This window comes from Ambystoma mexicanum, chromosome 7p (genome assembly GCF_040938575.1).
Source record: "Ambystoma mexicanum isolate Mex_15411 chromosome 7p, UKY_AmexF1_1, whole genome shotgun sequence".
Lineage (NCBI taxonomy): Eukaryota > Metazoa > Chordata > Amphibia > Caudata > Ambystomatidae > Ambystoma > Ambystoma mexicanum.
The window spans coordinates 579133397-579154284 of record NC_090939.1 but is presented as its reverse complement, the minus strand read 5'-3'; the positions used below and the strand labels follow the sequence as shown (position 1 = coordinate 579154284).

The 20888-nt window shown below is 46.0% G+C and overlaps 1 protein-coding gene across 3 annotated transcripts in view; it reads left to right on the top strand.

Moving 5' to 3' along the window:
- UBE3A (ubiquitin protein ligase E3A) overlaps nucleotides 1-20888 on the top strand; it is a 784873-nt gene that overhangs the window by 452598 nt on the left and 311387 nt on the right. For all 3 annotated transcript variants that reach the window (XM_069636585.1, XM_069636586.1, XM_069636587.1), the window contains one exon: nucleotides 5144-5349. In XM_069636585.1, the coding sequence (XP_069492686.1) occupies nucleotides 5144-5349 (206 nt within the window). The remainder of the gene's footprint in view (nucleotides 1-5143; nucleotides 5350-20888) is intronic.

The following is a 20888-nucleotide window of genomic DNA, read 5'->3' as shown; positions in this document are numbered from 1 at the left end:
ACTTTGCGGTTTCAGCCACTCGCAAATAGCACCACAGCGGTTCTTGGACACCTTCTGGACATTCCTTGCTTCTTGAGTCCAGCACTCAGTTGAGGTGGCTCAGGCTTGGTTAGTCCTGCTTCTACGGAAGATCTTCCTGGAGCTCGGGTCTGACTTAAAAACGATGCACTCGATTCTGGTGATCCTGTCCCCTGGCACTTGGTTCCTGCAGCAGCAATGGAAGTACAGCCAGCAGAGAGAGGGGTTCCAGTCAAGTTCGTCTTGGGGCTGACTGGTCCCACCAAACCAAGGGGAGAAGTCTTCCTTGCAGGGCTTCTCTTGTCGATCAGAATTCAGAGCTTCAGCAATGCAACAGGGCTTCACCAGGCAAACCAAACGGCCCAGGAGTTGCAGCAGGCGTCTCTTCCAAGTTCTTCTTCAGATTCCTTCGTCCAGTGGTCGACTCTGCCTTCCTTGCCAAAGACCTTGGCTTTTATGCAGGTTTCTCCTATTAATTTGCAGCCTAGCTGTCACACACAGCAGGGTGGCTGTCCTCCAAGGACAGCCAGCCGTCCAATCACCTTTGGGTGCATTCCTGTAACCAAAGAAACTAAGCACAGGGAGTTTCGGGAAGCTCCCTGGCTTTCTGCCCTGCCAGATACGCTGGAGCCAGAGGCGGGCTTCAGCAGTGAACCCTGCCAAAGACGAAAGAAAGGGACCAGACCTGGTTTGGCGTGCAGAGTAAATCTCAAGAAGGACCTTTACAACAAGAAATGGAGAAAAAAGAAGTCTGGGGCCATTTTGACAAAATGGGCACCCATGGGTGCAATACTGCAGCTGAGGATTCAACCTCCGGTAACACAATGGTAGGAAAAAGTAAACCACTGCCACCAGTCATTAATTGTAGAAAGGGTAACCTAAAAATGTTACATAAGAAAGTAGACAAAGGGGATACTAAGTATCCCCTCTGGCACTCTCTGGAAGATAGTGTGTGCTGGGTCTATAAAGTTACGAAAGGTAAGGTAAGTAAAGTCAATTTCACTTTACTGCTCTTGGAAACAATAGTTTATCCAAGAGAAGCTATTTAAACCTTTGAGAAAGTCAAAGGACTTCTCTGTACCACTGCACTGAAGGTGCTGTGTGTCACAATGTAAAAAAAGATACCTATTGAGTTTGACTCCACAAGCAAATCAAAGAGAAATACTGAGAGTGGGGGAAAAAGGTCTCGCTCTCTCCAGGATAGATTATTAAAAGTCCTAAAATCCGGCAAAAGAGTTGGGTGGTCTCTAAGGTAGAAGGGAATTGCCACATTTATGAGAATTCTCCCTAATACACTGAGTTCTATAAACCTGTGATTGCCTGTGCCTTGCTTATTCGTTTACATTCTTGGTGTTGCCGGGTAATCTCCATACAGTACTGGACACTGATTAGCCGGGTCAACTATTGGACCAAACGTACTATCCTTGGCTGCCCGTGAAGTACGAGGTGGGGATGGAGGACTTGGGTTTGCTTGATATTGGGAGACCTCAACATCCCATGGACAGGGAGTATTCGTTTTATTCTTCGGCTCATGGTATGCGGTCGCGCATAGATTACATACTAGCTGGAGGCAGACATGATGCGTATAACAAGTGTGCTGCTCTCCGTAGGACGCTGTCGGATCATTCCCCGGTCTTCTGGAGATTTGGTCTAGATGATGGAGCTATAATTAGGCCCTTTTTGGCGCTTCACGGCACAGGCCCTACACGATATTGTTTTTGGGGGTGGACGGGGAGATACTGGAGATTGTGAATACCTTCTTTGAGATCTGCGTCTGGTCAGTCTTGTCTATCGGGACAATGTAGGTAACGTTTAAAGTCTATTTGCGTGGGCATTGTATTGCCTTGCAGAACAGATTCCTTAAGGGCATACAGCGACCGCAATCTGATTTAGAAAGTGAATTGAGGCATCTGCAGCCAACGGTTTGGCAGCCCCCCGTAAAGGAGTCTTGGCTTCAATCAGGCCTGCGCTTGACCAGTTCAGAATTGAGGTGGATAGGTAAGTGAGACACTTGGTGGCCCCTCTTATGGTTCCCAAATATGGCGAACAGGGCAGGACCGGTTGGCACTTGGTTAATCTGTTGGTGGGGCGATAGAGGCCCAGTGGATATTGCTGTGAAGTAGATGGCTCCCTTGTGTCGGAGCCGGATATAATTCTGGGTGCCTTTCATGGGTTCTATGAGAGGCTATATGCGAGAAAGGAGTCCGAAAATCCGGAAGCCTTACATACGTTTGTGGATAATATCCCTCTAGCACGGTTGGGTGAGGATGCCAGGAGTTGCTGGATGCTCCCATTACCATCACTGATATCCTACCTGCTATTAAGGCGTTGCCGTCTTCTAAGGCCCCTGGCTTGGATGGCATCACGGTAGAATTCTTTAAGGAATTTGGACCAAATGTAGCGACCCACTTACTCCACGTATGGCAAGAAGCATTGCAATTTGACATTCTTCCTCCTCACCCCACAATGAGGGCAGGGATCATCTCTGATTTTAAATCTGGTAAGGACCCAACAGAGTGTGCCTCTTATAGGCCAATTTCATTGATCTACTTGGACACTGATTTTTTCCAAGATACTGGCAGATGGACTCCTTCCCTATCTAGCCTCTATTGTTCATCTGGACCAGTCTGGCTTTATGCCTGGTCGCTGAACTGCCCTGACTTTGAGACGTATGTTTGCTATACTGGTGCAAATTTTATGCTAACGTACAAGCAGTGGGGGCTTTGTTAGATGCCGAAAAAGCATTTTATTCAGTGCCGTGGAAGTACCTTTTTAGAGTCCTGGAGAGAGTGGGAATCCCTAGTTCCTTTTTACAGTGTATTAAGTTGTTGTATGCGGGGGCCACTGCAAGGATAGGTCTATTCGGTAAGTGCTGTGCCGCATTCCAACTGGGCCGTAGTACGTGTCAGGAAAGCCTGTTGTCGCCACTTTTATTTACATTGGCCACTGAGTAATTTGTGGTCCGATTGAAAATGATTTATCAAAAGCATGGCCTTGCTTTCAGGGGGTGTGTGGGGGTGGGTGCAAGAGCTGGTATCGCTGTATGCGGATGACCTCATACTATGTCAAAGATCCAGACATTAATTTGGCGCCCCTTCCCCAGGAAGTGGAAGATTTATGTAGTGTCGTGCTTGCGTATTAATTGGGCTAAATCTATCTCATTGCCATTGACTGATGGCACTCTGAAGCCGCGTGCGTGGGAACTGTACTGCTGGGAGCAATCTGTAGTTCAGTATTTGGTTATCAATGTGTGCAGAGATCAGACTTCTTTGCTTTAAGAAAAATAACTTTGCCTACTTGCAGTATTTTAGTGGCAAGATTGATCATTGGATTGCTCTTCTGATTTCCCAGTTTTGGTATATTGCCATTATTAAAATGGTGGTGCTTCCCAAGCTGCTTAATTTCTTAATATTCCATATTGGTCCAGATTGCATTCATGTCGTTCTGGATGCCTGGCACGGAGCCGGTTCTGCATGTAGCGATTAAGTACAGGTTAGTGATAAGTGTCCATTTGATCCAGTGTTGTGACTGCAAATACAATTCCCCTATGCTTCCAAGCTACGTGGATTTGGTGGGGTCTGGGGGCGTCGTCCAGAGTCTGAAACTGCCATGCGTCACAGCGGTTGTGAATTCCAAGTCACAACAGGGTGTGCATTACATGTATAACTTTTATCCAGATGGGAAATGTCTCGAGGGAGCAGGTAGAGGCCAAGTTGGGGGACTATTTCAAATGGGTATTTTTGTCTCCGGGCTGCATTTCTAGCTTGGTCGCCATGTTTTCTGCTAGAACCCCCCCCTCCCCCCCCACCCCCCCCAAAGACCGAATTTAAGTACTGAAAAATGAGGGTCAACTCCTAAAGAATTGTTTCTACTCTTTACCAGATGGCACAGAGAGCTGGCCCTATTGTGGACTTTACATGTAGATCTTAGTGGTCGGGTGATATGGAATTGGATTTGAATGAACAAAATGTGGTCCTACGTGTGTTTATATGCATAGAAAGTGGCTCTTAAAACCCGATTCAAATTACTTCAATATAAGGTCCTGCATCGGGCGTATTTGTCTCCCTCTAGCCAAATGAAATTTGACAAGTCCGTGAATGGGATTGCCCTGGGTGTAAAGAGATGGTTGCACGTGTTCTGCATATGATATGGGCGTGTCCAATGCTCTCTGGGTTTTTGGAATCTGTTGTCGAAATGACAGGCCAAATGATTGGAAGAGCGGTACCACAGGATCTGCGCTGGTGCATGTTTGGTTGTCTTCTTGGGCTTTATGTATGTAATATGGAAATTCTTTTCTAGATTTGTTATTTGCCAAGCGGTGTATCCTGATGTTAGGGTCAAGCTCGACGCTGCCCACCATTAGTAAATGGCTGGCCAACTGGACGTGGTGCTGTGATGCAGAGATGGGAAATTCTCTGTTGAATTCTATAGCTAAGCTCCACAATATCTGGGAACCTTTTAAATCCTTTCTCAGAAGCAGATCACCTAAAAAAGGGGGATGGGGCATGGACCATCAGTGGTGAAGTACGGGGCCAAGAGTCCCTAGTTCGGTACCCCTCAGGTTGCTGAGATGGTGGGATTCCCTCTAATTATCGTGCTGCAGAACTGTTAAGGTTGGCATGGGTTGTCCTGCTGGTGATTTGCAATGGATCTCCTTGTTATTGGTTGTGAAGAATTGGACTTAAATCTGATGCTTCCAAAAATCCTTTGATCTGTGTAAATGATTTAACTAATATGTATTGCTGTATCATGTTCGCTTTTTTTTCTTTCTTTCGTGTGAACCTTCATAAATAAAGATTTCTTTTAAAAATCCTATCATGCCACTTCTGTTGATTAAAGGAAGTTGTAAGGTATATTTACCAATGGTTTTTCTACTTGATAATTAAGTGTCTGCATTGGCCTGTAGCTGTAGGGTCCTTGCTGGACTCTGCATAAAGTTAAACATGTAATGAATAGAATTCTGAAATATAAGTTCATGAGAACTGTCGGTACAGGTCAGTAACTAGTTTTACATTTTTACTGATGGAGCAAATAGCAGCAATTAGAATTTTATAACTAACCGGTTTAAAATCTTGTATTTTCGATCCTCTAATGGTTTGGTAATGCTGTCTTTGTTCACTTCTAGGTATGTTCACCTACGATGAAGTAACAGAACTCTTTTGGTTTAACCCATCCTCCTTCGAAACGGAGGGTCAGTTTACTCTGATTGGCATAGTTCTGGGTCTAGCTATTTACAATAACTGTATACTGGACGTACATTTTCCCATGGTGGTATACAGAAAACTTATGGGCAAAAAAGGAACTTTCCGTGATCTAGCAGATTCTCACCCAGTAAGTCCATTATTTCTTTGTGCAGTGTGATATGCTTTTTCTGAGTGTCGATGAGTAAATATTGCATGGCACAGTGCACACTTAAACAATTAACATTCTGCCTTCTTATAGGCATCGGCTGTCAAAAATCTTCCTTGAAAATACAATAGACACCATTGCACTTGTGAAGTGGTGTTTCCCCATTACATGCAAGTCATTATTCACATTTGTCTTTGTACATTTAAACACTTGAAATAATATATTAAGATCACTCTTAAACCATGAATGTTGCACCATTTCCGGCATCGAGCGGTTTCTTTTTCAACGTAATTTTGCTATTGGAGTACTGAGTGCTGAGACGTCGAACATCACTTCAAGTGAGCACATCTGTTAAATGTTTTTTTCTCTATTTGAATTGGTTTATTACCACAAGCAGTTACGTGCACCTTCCTTTAGGTTGACTGGGAGATATCCAACGTCTGCTGGCAGCTGATGTATTTGATACAAATTGGGGGAGGAGGGACTCTTTATTAGACAACGCACTGATGCAACAAACATTTCATGCATTGTCCTCTGCATCGAAAAAAGTAAAGTACTTTCATGTCGGGAACTTGCTGTGAGATAACCTGCCGTGTTTAATTCCCAGCTGTACATGGTGTTTTTATAATAATCGGGGTTTAGGTTCTACAATCTGCAGAGCACAAGTCCTAAAAACAAGTGGAAGTGTGGGCTCAACCTAAGTAGTCGTGCCATCACAATGAGACAGTGTGAAAAAATTAAAACGGCCAGCAAGGAAATTAATATTTAAAGATTGCTGAAAGATCATGAAGTGCACTTGGTTGCAGTGCAGATATTTAAAAATAGGCATTCGATCTTCCTATTAATAAATTGAATGACTTCGTGTATGAGGAGCTTGTGCTCTTCATCTGCAGCACAATGGGTGTTAGTACCCATTAGGCAAGATTGTATGCAGTAACCCTCAGGGAAACTACACCAATCTTGTCCTCTTGGTATTAGGTAACCCAGGTATTGGTATAGGTCTGTACTACACAAGTTGGTAGAGGAACCGAGCAGCCAGACTTACCTCAAGAGGGGTAAAAGTGAGCTGTAACGGTCAGTTTTAAATAAGCATTCTTTAAAAAGGGAAATGTGCAACAATACAAATATACTTCATAACGTGTTCTCAGAATCAAGATAGGCAAGTAGATCCTCTTCAGAGATGCTTCATACATAAAATCCTGAGGTTGTGAAAAGGGAGGCTTAAAATGGAAGGAAAAGGGTTAAGAGGTTCTCAGAGCATGTGAGCATTTTTAAAATCACCCAATGAAGTCTAGATCAAAGCCTTGCCCAGCAATAACAGTTTTAAACCAGTTGCCACCTATGAGCGACAGTTAGACTCAGTCAGTGGGGCAGAAGAGTCTGCAGGGAGCCAGGACAGCCAAAGCCAATTTGAACAAGGTCTATGGAGCTGAGGCACTTCTTAGATGGCACACAAAGTCTTGCACAAAGTTAGAGTTTTTAGAAAATCGCTGTTGGGCCACCAGCTGTTAGGCTTTTGAAAGGTAGATCTGAGATCAACTCGACAAAAAGCAGCTACTGCAAGTCTCAAGTGGGATAATGCAAGCTAGAGACAAAGAAGTACCCCTTTAGTCAGATCAGTACCTTAGGTTTGAAGAAGAGGATCCAGCCGACTCATTTCCTGGTTGCAGACTTGCAGATCTGTGTTCCTGGGCCTCAGTCGTGGGGACAAGAGGGAGGATGTCTGGAGGACTCCTGCACAGCAGTTCGGAGGCCGATGCAGCTACGGCTCTTTTCAGTTCAGCAGCACTTTGCGGTTTTAGCTACTGGTCAATGGCACCACCGCGGATCTGGGACACTTGATGGACTTTCTTCGCTCCTTGAGTCCAGTACTCTGGTGAGGTGACTCAAGCTTGGGTCGTCCTGCTTCGGGAGGGTCCTCAGGATCTTTCTGGAGCTCTGGTTCGGCTTAAAGATGATGCGCTAGACTACGGATACCTCGACCACTGGCACTTGGTTCCAGCAGCAGTAAGGAAGTACAGCCAGTTGAGGAAGGTCTTCCAGAAAAGTTCATTTTAGGGTTAGTCGGTCCTACTAACCCAAGGGAAGAAGTTGTCCTCTCAGGAGTTTCTGTAGTTGATTCAGAAAAGCAGTTTTAGCACTGCAACAGGGCTTCGCTGGGCACTTCAAGGGCCTAGGAGGATGAAGCAAGCTTCTCTTCACGATTCCCTCTTCGGATGTTTCGCCCAGTGGTCGACTATCTTCTGTTCAAGAAGCCTCGCCTTTTATGCAGGTTTCTCCCATTCATGCAAAGGCTAGCTGCCACACAGCAGGGTGGCTGTCCTAAAAAGGTCAGCCAGTCAGCCCATCATCATTGGGTGCATTCAGGTTACCAAGGAGACTAAGGACAGGGAGTTTTGGGCACCCCCTCGCTTCCTGCCCTGCCAGACACACTGGAGCCAGGGACTGGTTTAAGCATTGAAGACACCAAAGGCAAAATCAACAAAAGGGTTAAACCTGGTTTGGCACACAGAGTAAAACCCAAGAAAGACTTCACTAGCAAGAAATGGCAAAAAAAGACCAGGGCCACTTTGACACAATGGTCACCCCTGGATGCTATACTGCAGCTGAGGATTCAGCCTGCAGTAAAAATGCACAATGGTAGGAAAATAAAACCACTGCCACCAACCATTAAAAGTAGTGAAGGTAACTTAAAACATTTTACCTGAGTAAGTAGAAAAAGGGGCTACTATGTAACCCCCCAGCACTCCACGTAAGATGGGGTGTGCTGGATCTACAGAAAGAAAAGGTAAGTAAAGTAAATTTCACTTTACTACTCTTGGGAACAGTAGTTCACCCAAGAGAAGGTATTCAAACCTTAAGAGAAATCTAAAGGATTTCTCTGTGACACTGCACTGAAGGTGCTGTGTGTCACCATACAAAAAGTAGATGCCTATGGATTTTTTCAAACTCCAAAAACAATGAGGACTCCAAATCAGATCAAAATACATGAGAGAGTGAGAAAAAGGTCTCTCACTGTAGTGTAAAAAATGAAAAAGTCCAGCAAAAGAGCTGGGGGTCTCTAAGGTTGAAGGGAATTTGCTCAGAATTCTCCCTAACAGTACCATTTCTCTGCTTACCCATAACAGATACTATGCCTAGTGTGATGGGTTGGGGGAAAGGCACTTTTGTGTTTTGAGTTAATAAAAAAAGAAGCAAAATACTTCCAGGATTTAGGACATTTTGTGAATAATGTTCTTTACAGATTGCCCTATGTGAACCCCTTGCCGCATAGATGGCACATCTTTCTCCCTGATGCCCAACATAGAGTGGGGTCAAAACATGCTCTTTTCATTTATTTTTAGGGATCCTCAGTTTTAGCGAGTCAGGCATGGACAGCAGGAGATATGCACACGAGGTTCTGAATTAAGCTTTGCAACTGGAACTGGTCGCCCAACAGATGAGCAGTGGGCAGGCAGTTTTTATCTATGGAGCTTCGCCTTGAATCTTATGAAGACTGCAGGGCAGATTTGCCAAGGGTCAAGTCAGTTAAAAAACAAAGCAATGAGTCGGGCACCCCGGGTCAGGGCTCCAGTTTCAAGATGGAGACATTTAAGCACGGTGAAATGAATCAATCTGGTGTAGTGTCAATTAACTTGCCGACTCAAATTCCTGCATCTGTTTCTTTGTAGTGGGCGGTGGCCAACCGATTGACTTCGAAGTGGTGTATCTTGTATGACTCTGGCACATATGTTCTGCATCAATGTCATCCAAGACTTTGAATCCACTGCCTGGCTACAACTGGAAAGGCCAAGCTGTTGGCCTTGATTCCCCCTTAACCCTCCACCCCACACGCAATCCTGCACCCACTACCAGTGTCCTTCCTCAGTACATGATAAAGGTTTGGGAAGCACAAGCATCACCTCACCTGGCACAGCAACATGTCTGCTCACATTAATACTAAACTTGCACCAAACCCTAGTCGGCTTACTTGGAGAAGACTGTGATGCTGGAAAAGCATTGGAGGGCAGGGCCTCCTCCCTTATGTGTGTTCTGTGTTTGTTTCTGCACAAGAGTCCATGTGGGACTCCTGGCAGTGCAGCTCTTCCTCTTTTTGGTTGTGGTGAACAGAGGCCCTTGGGATACCTGCATGGCACCCATGGGTGGGGTTGCAACCCTGTACCCCTAGTGTATGTTTCTGGGCACCTGTGTGTGTGTGGCCCACAGAACATGGTATGAGTTGGAGGCAACTCCATGCTGAATTTGACAGGTGCTCTGAATATTCTCCATTTTGGGATACCCAGGCCCTGCCATAGGAATCAGTGGATTCCTTATAGGAGGCAAGATGGCCCCTGAGGCCTCTTGGTTCTATTACCTGTTACCTTGTTTTCCCAAAGTCCTGGGAAACCCTGACTGTCCCTTCCCCTGACTGGCTGTTGGGTGGAAGAACCATATATGGTATTGTGGGGGCAGTCCAGGCCAGACTGGCTGGAGGCTTCCCAGTGACTGTATGTTGTGGGTACACCCTTGGGGTGGGACCTCGGTGAACAGTGTGAGACCAATATGCATTTATGGGTGTCTGGTTTCTGTGTGTGTGACACAGTGAATGAGACAGGCCTGCCTGAAACTGACATGAATGCAGTGTGGTGTTCTGAAAGGCTGGGTGCTTGCCTCAATCCACATTCCTTGTTATGGGTGTCTGGATGGAAGTGAATGGCCTGAATGCACTGTGACCCAGATTGCCTGCCTGCATGAATGCCCTTCTGTCTGATTGGCTGACTGAGCTTGGCTCAGCAGTGTGAATGAGGGAGAGATGTGTATATATGGGTACCGCTCACTTCCCAATTTGTGCTGAAGTTGAAACTTGAAGCTGCTTATCCTTGAAGCCCAGCTGGAAGGTTTGCTGCTGCTTTCTGTCGAGTCTGTCAGGACTGATCCAAGAGAAGACCTGGCTAGGAGACCTCTCCCCGAGCTACAAAGGAACATCGTGCAGAAGCAGATCTTCGAGGCACCCTGGAAGCCAGTCCTGAATGGCTGTCGACTTGGGTCCGCCGAGAAACCTTGAAGTACAGCACCAGGATATTGAGGTTGTTGACGTCCATCACTGTCGACCGGGGTTCGGAGGATCTCTGTGACCACTGGAAGCCCCTTGAATCCTGTTTGTTAGGGAGAATTCTCATTTCTGTGCGAATTCCCTTCAACTTTCGAGACCCCCAGCTCTTTTGCTGGACTTTAGGACTTTTTAATTTTGACCCTGGGGGTGTGAATCCTTTTTCTTACACGTGTTTTGATCTGATTTGGATGTTATTTCCTTTTTTGTTTTTGGAGTCTGGCAAAATCCATAGGCATCTACTTTTTGTATGGTGGCACACAGCACCTTCAGTGCAGTGTCACAGAGAAATCCTTTAGATTTCTCTTAAGGTTTAAATACCTTTTCTTGTGTGAACTACAGTTCCCAAGAATAGTAAGTGAAATTGACTTTACTTAAATTTTCTTTGTAGGTCCAGCACACACCATTTTATGTGGAGTGCTGGGATGAGGGGGGGTTACTTAGTAGCCCCTTTTCCTGCTTACTCATGTAACATTTTGTTAAGTTACCCTCACTACTTTAAATGGCTGGTGGCAGTGGTTTAATTTTCCTACCATTCTGCTTTTCTATCGCAGGCTGGATCCTCAGCTGCAGTATATTACCCATGGATGACCATTTTGTGAAAATTGTCCCAGTCTCCTTTTTTCACCAGCTCTTGTTTGTGAGGTCTTTCTTGGGTTTTACTATGCGCGTCAAACCAGGTTTGACTCCTTTGTTTGTTTTTGTCTTTGGCAGGCTTCAGTGCTGAAACCCGCCTCTGGTTCCAGTGTGTCTGGAAGGGCAGGAAGTTGGGGAGGTGCCTGAAACTCCTGTCCTTTGTCTCCTTGGTTACCTGACTGCACCAAGTCCTGATTGGCTGGCTGTCCTTGCTGGACAGCCACACTGCTGTGTGAGTGACAACTAGGCTGTGCATGAATGGGAGAAACCTACTTAAAAGGCGATGCTTCTTGGACTGAAGGCAGAGTCGACCATTGGGAAGGACATCCGACGAAGAAACCGTGAACGAAGTTTGGTGCATCCTCCTGGACCGTTGAACTGCGCGGTGAAGCCCTGCTGCTGTGCTGAAAATCCTTTTTCTGATCGACAAGTAAAGCTCCGGATGGAATGACTTCTTTCTTTGGGTTATTGGGACCAAGTAACCCTGAGACTAACTTTGCTGGAACACCTTCCCTAACTGGCTGTACTACTTTGCAGCTGCTGGAACCGAGTGCCGGGGGCTGAGAAATCCATAGTCTAGTGCAATGTCTGTAAGCCAGCCAAAAGTTCCAGGAGTCTCCTGAGGACCCTCCCGAAGCAGGATGACCCAAACTAGCCACCTCAACAGAAGGCTGGACTCAAGGATTGAAGGAAGTCCAAGCGGTGTCCAAGATCCATAGAGGTGCTATTTACCAAGCGCTGAAACCGCAAAGTGCTGCTGATCTGAAAAGAGCCCGTAGCTTCTGCCGACAATGGAATTGCTGCTGCAGGAGTCCCCAGTAGGCCTCACTCTTGTCCCCACGACTAAGGCCCAGGAACACAGGATCTGCATTGCTGCAATAGTGATTTTCTACAACAAACCAACTCTGTGCAAGATTTTCTGCTATCCTAGAAGTGCCTCAGCTCCATAGACATTCCTCCAATTGACTTTGGCTATCTTGGCTCCCTGCAGACTCTTCGATTCCATTGACTTTGATTCTTACTGTCCCTCATAGGTGATGCATAAAAGGTGAGGATCTTGATGCTGGAGCCAGAGTCTCGACCATTGGAAGATCCACTCCACAGAGGACTACGTCGGCAGCTACCTCCAAAAACCGCCAGATTCATCTGAGTGATAACTACTGCTCCAGCCTTCTTTTCCAAGGGACAGGGAAGCTCCGATTCAGGGGACTTCCTCCATTAGACTGATTGGCTCAACCTGTCTGAAGACAACCTGCATTTTAAGCCATCCCACTATGAGCTGTGACCTTAACGGGCAGTGCACTGCCAATACCCTGGGACCTGTGTGCAGTGCATCGCCTTCCGAAGATCAAATCCTCCCGAAACTTTGATGGACTCCTCCCAGACCTCCAGAGGCAAGATTCGGTTCCTTGAATTCCCCTCATACGAACACTGGGCCGAGTGAGCTAGCTGAGTTGACCAGGCTGTAACCGTTTTTCACTGGTGCTTTAAAGACTCCTTTGCTGAGAGCCTCTCCACTCGTCTGCTGCTGTGAAGATCCATCCAATGTCCCTTCTTCAGTCTTCCTGACCAAGAATCCGGTGATTGGGTCTGCTGCATTGTGGAAACTTCGTGCTGCAACAGCGTCTTCATGCTTCAGGTGTAGTGAGACTCTTGGTTGAACTTAACTAGAGTTGTTTTTTTGCTCCTGTTATTGGAGTATAACACGTCAGTGTCTTCAGGGAGCCTTCTACGAAGTCCTTGAACCCTTTTTCCACACAAAGAACTGTTCTCACCTGCTACAAGTCTTCTGGAACTCTTGACATTCTTTTGCCCTTCAATCTGACTTGAGACTCTCATACTTGGATAGGGGAGGACTTCTAAAGCTTAAGCCCCCTGTGAATTTAAGTGCAAGTCTTACCTGCTCTGTGTTGGCCTTGATTCATTTTATTCCTCCTTGAACTAGTGATTCCAGGTATTATTTGCCAAGTTCTTTACTAAACTTGATTTGCTCCCAACTACTTTACAAGCATGTAACAAGTTAATTTACTTAATGTTATCAGTTTGATTGTTGATGCATACTTTTGCTAACCTGAAGAAACTTTCACTTACCTGTGTTCCACTTAATGTTTACCATTGAATTACACCTGCAAAAGCATTACTGTATATATGCATATGTTTTGCTAACGTACTTGAATTGAACCTTAACCTTGCTTAGAATGTTGAATAGTCATATTTGCATGTCATTGTAAGAGTGTACCTGTCTTCTTGACTATTTGTGTGAGCTCAAATGTCTTTGTACTATACTACAGCCCTTCTCTCTCCTAAGATAACGCTGGCTGCTCAGCCATAACTACCAAACCTTTTGGGTAGTACAGACCTATACGAAGAGTTGGAGCCTTGAACACTTAAAGGAGTCTTCTAGACTTTAGTAAAGTAACTCAAGATGTGGTTCCCTGCTCTAAAGCTTGGGGACTCTGATCTTCCTGCTCATGACCAGGAAGCTCACTGGTTGTCGATAATGCCCACTCCATGCTTTATGCCTCATAGGCGATTTTTAGATTTATTAAGTGTTTTAACACTCTTTTGGAACACCAGGGCTGTTCAGTCAGGTCACCTCAATATGAAGTAGCCTGTGTTGAACATTGTTAGGAAAGAATTTCTTTTTGCACCTTTCCCTCCTGACGTTTGGAGGTTAGTAAAGCCTTCTGCTTTACTTCAATTGCCAATTATTCATATGGGGAAACTGACAACTCCCTAAGACCATCTGTACTAATAGACTGTCTCCTTTGGAATTCTTGTATTTTTACAAATGCGCACATCACCTTCCGTTGAAGTGCTGTTGGGTTGCTTTTTGGTTACTTTGACAATGTGCTTAAGACAAGGTGGTGGCATCTTCATGATTTGTACCTGTTTTTGTGATATTTTGCTCATGCACTTTTGCCATTTACCGCAAATGAGTACTAAAGGTTTCTAGCACACCACAAAATGGCAGTGCCACAATATTCTCTTATGTTCTTTTGCCATATTGTTTATTTGGCTGTCTTCGCAGGTCTGGAAATGCCTTAAATCCTTTTTGTAGCCTCATGACCTTCATTTGCTCTGATTCTTAAGTTTTCTGAACTGTAGCATCACCAAGACCACTGTGCTGCTTTTCAGACTGCCTCCTGATTCGATTATCTCCCAGGCTCTGCTCTGGTTCTGGTCTCTTCACCTTCTCCCCTGCCTCATTTGTTGGTACATTTTATAGGGCCTACATAGCTGCCTTTCTCCCATCACTTTCGGTCAGTCTGGCATACTTTTCTCTTGTGTGGGACTCATTTGTCACCCTACTCGAGAAAAGAAAGCATAACTCCATATGCAAGGTAAGCAATAGAGGTGACAGGAGGTTAACTCCTGTTATTTTCTGGCATTGAAAAAGAACCTCTAGTGAGAGCCCACTATGGATCTATGATTATCTTTTGATGCACTTGTGAAATCTTTTACAATAGCTACACTGCAAATGTCAACCCCGTGCCTGAGTAATTTCTTTGACACCCTGGATTTGTAAGACAGATTTCCATATTACCATCTACCCAGAAGGCACACAGCATCTACAGTTCCTGTTCAGTTGCCAACATGGTCAGTTTAATGTGTAACCTGTTGGCCTTCCGCACTGTGGAGTTTCACAAAGTGCCTGGCACCAGCAGCAGTGCATCTGTGTCTACTCTTATCTGGACTGGTAGCTCAAGGAACCCAGCTAACAAATGCATCAACATATGCAACACACTGTAAATCTGTTGTCGCTGGATTTTTCAACAGAAGCAAACCGTTTTGCAACATCCCAACAAGCACAATTCCTGGGAGAACCCATAGTTTTTTCCAAAGGGATGGTGCAGTCTCCGAAGAAGTGGGACAGGCTGCTTTCCATTGCAGATGTTTTCTATGTACAGCTGTTCAGTAAGGCTTTACAAGCTCATCTTACGGATGCTGTCCTTGTGCTTCTGCCTGGTAAGTCACTGCTCATATGGCCTTTACATAAGTACCTAGTTGGTCAATGGGTGCTGTCAACGGGACACTGTGGGGACTGGTGATGCTAGTCTGAATTGTTTAGCCTGGCCATTGCTTATGGTGGGTGTCGAGCAACCTCACCAAGGGCCTTCACTTCTGGACTCGATTCCAATTTATATCATCCAACTAGAAGTCTCTCTGGGGGAATGTGGAGTAAATATATATGACCTAGGTCATTGGACGCTTCAAGAATGCGTTTTCCACAGCAATACACTTACTTGAAATAATGCTACCCCTCAGTCTTTTCTTGGTCCTAAATAGTAAGTCTGTCAAAATACAAATGTGCTGCACACATTCATGTTTTTTTAAATCAAAAAGCATGATGGACACGTTTGCCTCTGCTGTCCCAGAATACTAAGCAACTGTGTTCTTTAACATTGTCAGGATGTCAGTATATTGAATCTCTTGTATGAGCGGAGAACAGCCTGGCCGATCCCACCAATTGATATGTCATTTATAACGCGCCTGTACACAAGTGTTTCTAGGCATGACAAGACAAGGAAGGGAGGACAGAAGGACACAACGATCTTACTAGGCCTTGTCATGCAGATTGTGCAGGGGGAGGGGTAGAAGTGCCAGGAGAGGGGAGGGGAGAGTGCAAAGTAACTAGTAAGTACAGCCGGGAGGTGGCTAATAAGTGGAGAGTCGGGGGGGACTGTAGTGTTGCAGATAGTCCTTTAAGTGGTTGGGAGGCAGTGTAAGGGCAACCGGTTGTGCATGAGCCTGGTCCCGTAAATTCAGTGGATGACCAGGTAACCAGTATGTGCAGCAGACGGGGACATCACCAAGCAAGAGAGAAAGCGGAAGCAAAAGGAAGGTCTTGAGTTGCTTTCGGAACCTTAGGTGATCCTGCTCATGTTTGAGAGCGGCAGTGAGGCCGTTCCAGAGGGAGTGCCCAGCTGAGGACAGAGATCTACCCCCACTCTCTGTCTGGAGAAACGTCTGACCCTCAGAGTTGGAGGTGGACGAGTGGAGGGCTCGAGAAGGAAGATGCTTAGGAAGAGAAGGTTTGATGTAGTGTGGTCCAAGGCTTCACAAAGCCTTGTGGACGATCTAGAGGGTCTTGAACGTGATCCTCTTAGCCACAGGGAGATAGTGGAGAGATTTCAGGGCTGGATAGATGAGATCCCTGGGCTCGAGGCCAAGGACAAGTCTTGCAGTCCGGTTCTGGATAAGTTGTAGAGGCCGAAGAGTAGAGGCAGGAAGATTCAGAAAGAGGCTATTGCAGTAGTCCAGCCTAGAGAGGACCAGGGCTCTGGAGACATTAATTTTCTGGGGGAAAGTGAGAAAAGAAAGAATACCTCTGAGGAAGAGGTGCAGCTGATAGTGAGACTTCTTAGAGATGTCAGAGATGTGAGGAGAAAAGCAGAGGGTTATTGAATATTCGTATCATGTGCCAAACCCTGAGGTAGCTGGGTGCTTGAGAAACTTAGTATTTACATCAATACAGTAAGTGCCGGCACATTATAATCCAGTACATTGGAGCAGTATTGGACCCTGGTTACATGTGGGTCAGGACGGGTAACATACAGTAGAAGAATAATACAGGTGTAGAGAAATGGGAAATCAAAAAATAGGGGATGGCCGATTAGACTTCTTATTGGGGAGATTGGTTGCTCAGCCAGTTTTTTATGTTGGCTTTGAAGGAGAGGAAAGACTGTTCTTGTCTGAGGGGGATGGGGATGGAGGTCCAGCGTTTCGCAGCTTGTACTGGGAAGCTACCTCCTCCGGCTGTCTTCAGATTGAATCTTGGTACCGTCGGATTGTAGGAATGAGAAGATCTGGTAATGCGTGTAGGCTGGTGTATGCAGATTGTCTGCTAGGTATTTTGGAGCGGAGTTAGTGAGGCATTTGTGGGTGAGGGTGGAGTCGAAGATGACCCCAAGGTTCTTGGCCTCAGTGAAAGGAGCAGTAAGAGGGCCCTTGGTGGGCGGCCGGAGAGATGGAAGGCGGGAGCAGGAGTCCCAGTGATGAGGAGCGAAGTCTTACTGGCATTAAGGCAGATATCGTTGGAGGCACACCATTCCTGAATAGCAAACAGTCTGGTATGAGAGAAGGAGCAGTCAAGGCTGAGGGGAGCCTGAAGGAAAGCTGGGTGTCACCCACATAACACTGAAAGTTAGAGCAGAAGGTAGAGATGCAGTTGGCCAGAGGTGCCAGGTAGTGGTTAAATAGCCAGGGAGAGAGGTCAGACCCCTGGGGAACACCACAAGTAGAGATCGAGAGATATAGAAAGAAGAGAGTAAAGAACAAAGTTGCACCTGGGAAGGTTAATCGGTGAGAAAGGTGGTCAACCAGACAAGGGCCTGATCAGAGATACCATGTTGTATCGTAGACGATTGAGCAGGATGGCCTAGTTGACCGTGTTGAACGCAGAGACGAGATCAAGAAGAATGGTGACAGAAGGAAGGTTAGTAAAGATTGGAGAACAAGTCTTCTTGTGTGTTCAGGAGAGCAGTTTCCGTGCTTATGGCTGTTCTGAAGCCAGACTGGTGGTCATAGAGACAACCAACAGATTCAGTATGTAGATTAAGCTGGGAGATGGCCAGCTTTTCCAGGAGTTTGCCTTGGAAAGGAGTGATGGAAATCGGATGATAGTTTGCCGCAGAGGAAGGATCGGCAGAAGGTTTCTTAAGAAGGGGGTGCACAAGGGAGTGCTTAAGGTCGGAGGGGGAGGTTCCAGTGGCAACAATGATTGCAGAAATCAGCCAAGGCAGTAGCATGGGTGTCGGTGTGGTCCTTGATGGTTATGGAAGAGCAGGGGAGCACTTGCTTTGACGAGACTTTGATAGATCAGATTTGTCTAGAAACATCATTGGGAGTGAACGGGAGGGGAAAGGAAGAGAACTGGCCGGAGAGGGACCTGGAAAGGTAGAGGGAGAGAAGGTAGAGGAAGTGAAAATGGACAAGATGTCCTGAGTGTGTAGTGACATGAGATGCAGAGTGCGTACAAAGGGACTGGGAGGGAACCGGAGTGGTAGAGACTGTAGCAGGATTGGCCAGCTCCTTGCAGATTTTGAGAAGTTAGGCCGAGCTGTTATTGGCTGCCGAGACGTGAGCTTGGATGTAGGCTCTCTTCATAGAGAGGACAAGAGTCTGTATTGCCTTTGGAGCAGGCGGCTGGCCAGTTTGTCAGAGGGTGTGCTTGATGACATCCACTTCCTCTCTGCCACCCTACATTTGTGCTTACTGGTGGTGTGGTCCGAATCGTTCCAAGAGATGCACTTGGATGCAGGCTTCAAATGGATCCTCATGAAAGGGGCAAGGACATCCAGAGTGTTGGAGATCGAGACATGAAGGTTAGAAAGGGCTGAGTCAGTCAAAGGTGTAGAAGGAGGAGAGAAAGTAGCTTCAAAGGCCTCCACTGAAACACGCTTCATGGGCTGGTGGGTGGCAGTGCAGGGAATGGCTTAGCCTGAGGGGCAGAGAGTAAGAGGAGAGATGAAAGTGGTCAGTCCTAGAGAGGAGTGGTGAGGGGGTTGGAGATAAGTCTGTACTTCACAGGTTGGTAGCGTGATTGAGCAGACAGAATTATCTCAAGAGGGGTCAATGTGAGCAGTAGGGGATTTGCACAGAGATTCACAGTGACAAGTATTCAAATAAACTCTTACACACAAGGTTTCTTGATTAAACAAATATTAATGTATTTAACAGTTTGAATAAGCCTTCAGAAGGTAGCAATATAATAGCAACACACAAATACCTCCAAAATACACACTTAGTTTCTCTAAATCAGCAAATACCCATTTGGGATGGCACACACACTGCCTACACCCTCAGGTGACTTAAATAGCTAGGACACTGTGGACATTAATATATTACTGTTGCATTTAGAGCAATACTGAGATGAGTGTCAAAGAAAAGGGTTATTAGAATAAACAAGAGATCACACACAAATATTTTGAAGCAGGTAAGTACTTTTGAAACCCCCCGCACCCCAATTCAGAGCAAGTTAACCCTTTCCTGGAAGGAAGGTAAAAACAAACAGAAGAGCAGAAGAGAGGAGTCATTCAGGGAGCCAGACTAGGCCAAAGTCAATTGGGCAAAAGTCTAGGTGAGTTGAAGCACTTCTTGCAGGTAGGTAAAAGTCTTGCACAATGTTTTAGATGCCTTTGTAGCAAAAGAAGAATCAATGTAGGGCCACAAGCGGATTGGGCTTGTGAGGTAAAGAAGCTGTTGGCAGCTCTACAGAAGCAACCAAGACGAGACTCAACTGAGATCAATTAAGGCTACACAAGAGGTAAGTTCTCTTAGACTGCATAGTACCTTTGGTTAGAAGAAATGGTTCCAGCTGGCTTCTGTTCCTGTGTGGGTCTGCAGATCCTGTTCCTGTGCCTCAGTTGTGGGGACAAGAGGGAGGACTTCTGGGGACTCCTGCAACACAACGGGACTGTCAGAGACAGAAAAGGAGAAACTTCTATTCAGTGGCACTTCGCGGTTTCAGCAAATAGCACCACTGTGGACTCTCGGATACCACTTCAGACTTTCCTTGCATCTGGGGTCCAGCACTGTTGAGGTGGCTCAGGCTTGGTCAGTCCTGCTTACTAGGAGTCCGTAGGATCTTCCAGCAGCTCCGGTCTGACTTAAAAGTGAGGCACTCCTAATCTGGTCCTCTCACTGGCGCTTCGGTTCCTACAGCAGCAAGGAAGTACAGCCAGCTCCGAGAGAATGTCTAGATGAGTTCACTTTGGAGTTGATTGATCCCACCAACTCAAGGGGAGAAGTCATCCTTGCAGGGCTTCTCTAGTCGATGCGAATTCGGAGCTTCAGCACAGCAGCAGGGCTTCACCGGGCAAACAAACGGTCCAGGAGTTGCAGCAGGTGTCTCTTCCAAGTTCTTCTTCGGATTGCTTCGTCCAGTTGTCGACTGCCTTCCAAGCCAAAAAGCCTAGCCTTTTATGCCGGTTTCTCACATTCATTCCAGCGTAGCATGCAGTCAAACAGCAGGGTGACTGTCCTTGCTGGACAGCCAGCCGGCCAATCACCTTTGGGTGTGTTAGGCAGAAACCTGTGCAGTTCCCTTGGGGAACACTGCAAAAGATTTAAGACTACAGGTAGAGCAGTAAACCCCTTTGGTAGCAGTCTGTACCACCCAGATTTACCTGGTAGCTGTGGCTGAGCAGTCAGACTTCTCTCAAGAAGAGTTAGGCAGTATGTAAAGTATACACAATATGTACCAAAACACAATAGCACAAGCAAACACTGACCAGAGCTTGGTTTCAAAAGTATATAGTTATTTATTTAAAATACACATAAGTTAAAAACACTCTAGCAAAAATATAGTAAAAGCACTTCAACACAGTTATACTGAAAGTAAATTCAATCCTTTCTCCTATCTAGACAACTCTAGGTTAACACCACTTAATTAAAACAGAGGTGAGTGCTTAACGTTAGATGACACTCTAGTAGTTTCCAAGAAAGGGAGAGAAAAAGCAGAAATAGGTTAGACACACCACTCTAAGGTCCAGAACACTTGCAATAGGCTTAACGAAGAATAAAGTCACAGGTGAGCAAAAGTCACTAGGCAGGGCCCACTCTTAGAGTAGCCGGAGCGAAAATGTGCCCAAGATCACACTGTTAGTTAGAGATTCAAAGTCTTGCAAAGAGTCAAAAAGAGTTTAGAGTGGCTCAGAAAGTTTAGCCAAAGTGTCCCAGGCACTCCCAGGTTCGAAAGCCGGGGACTAAATCTACCCCGTACAGTCGGTAGCAAGGGAAGCCAGGCGGAACACAGTACCTTAAGCGGAAAGGATCCTCCAGCGGGGGCAGT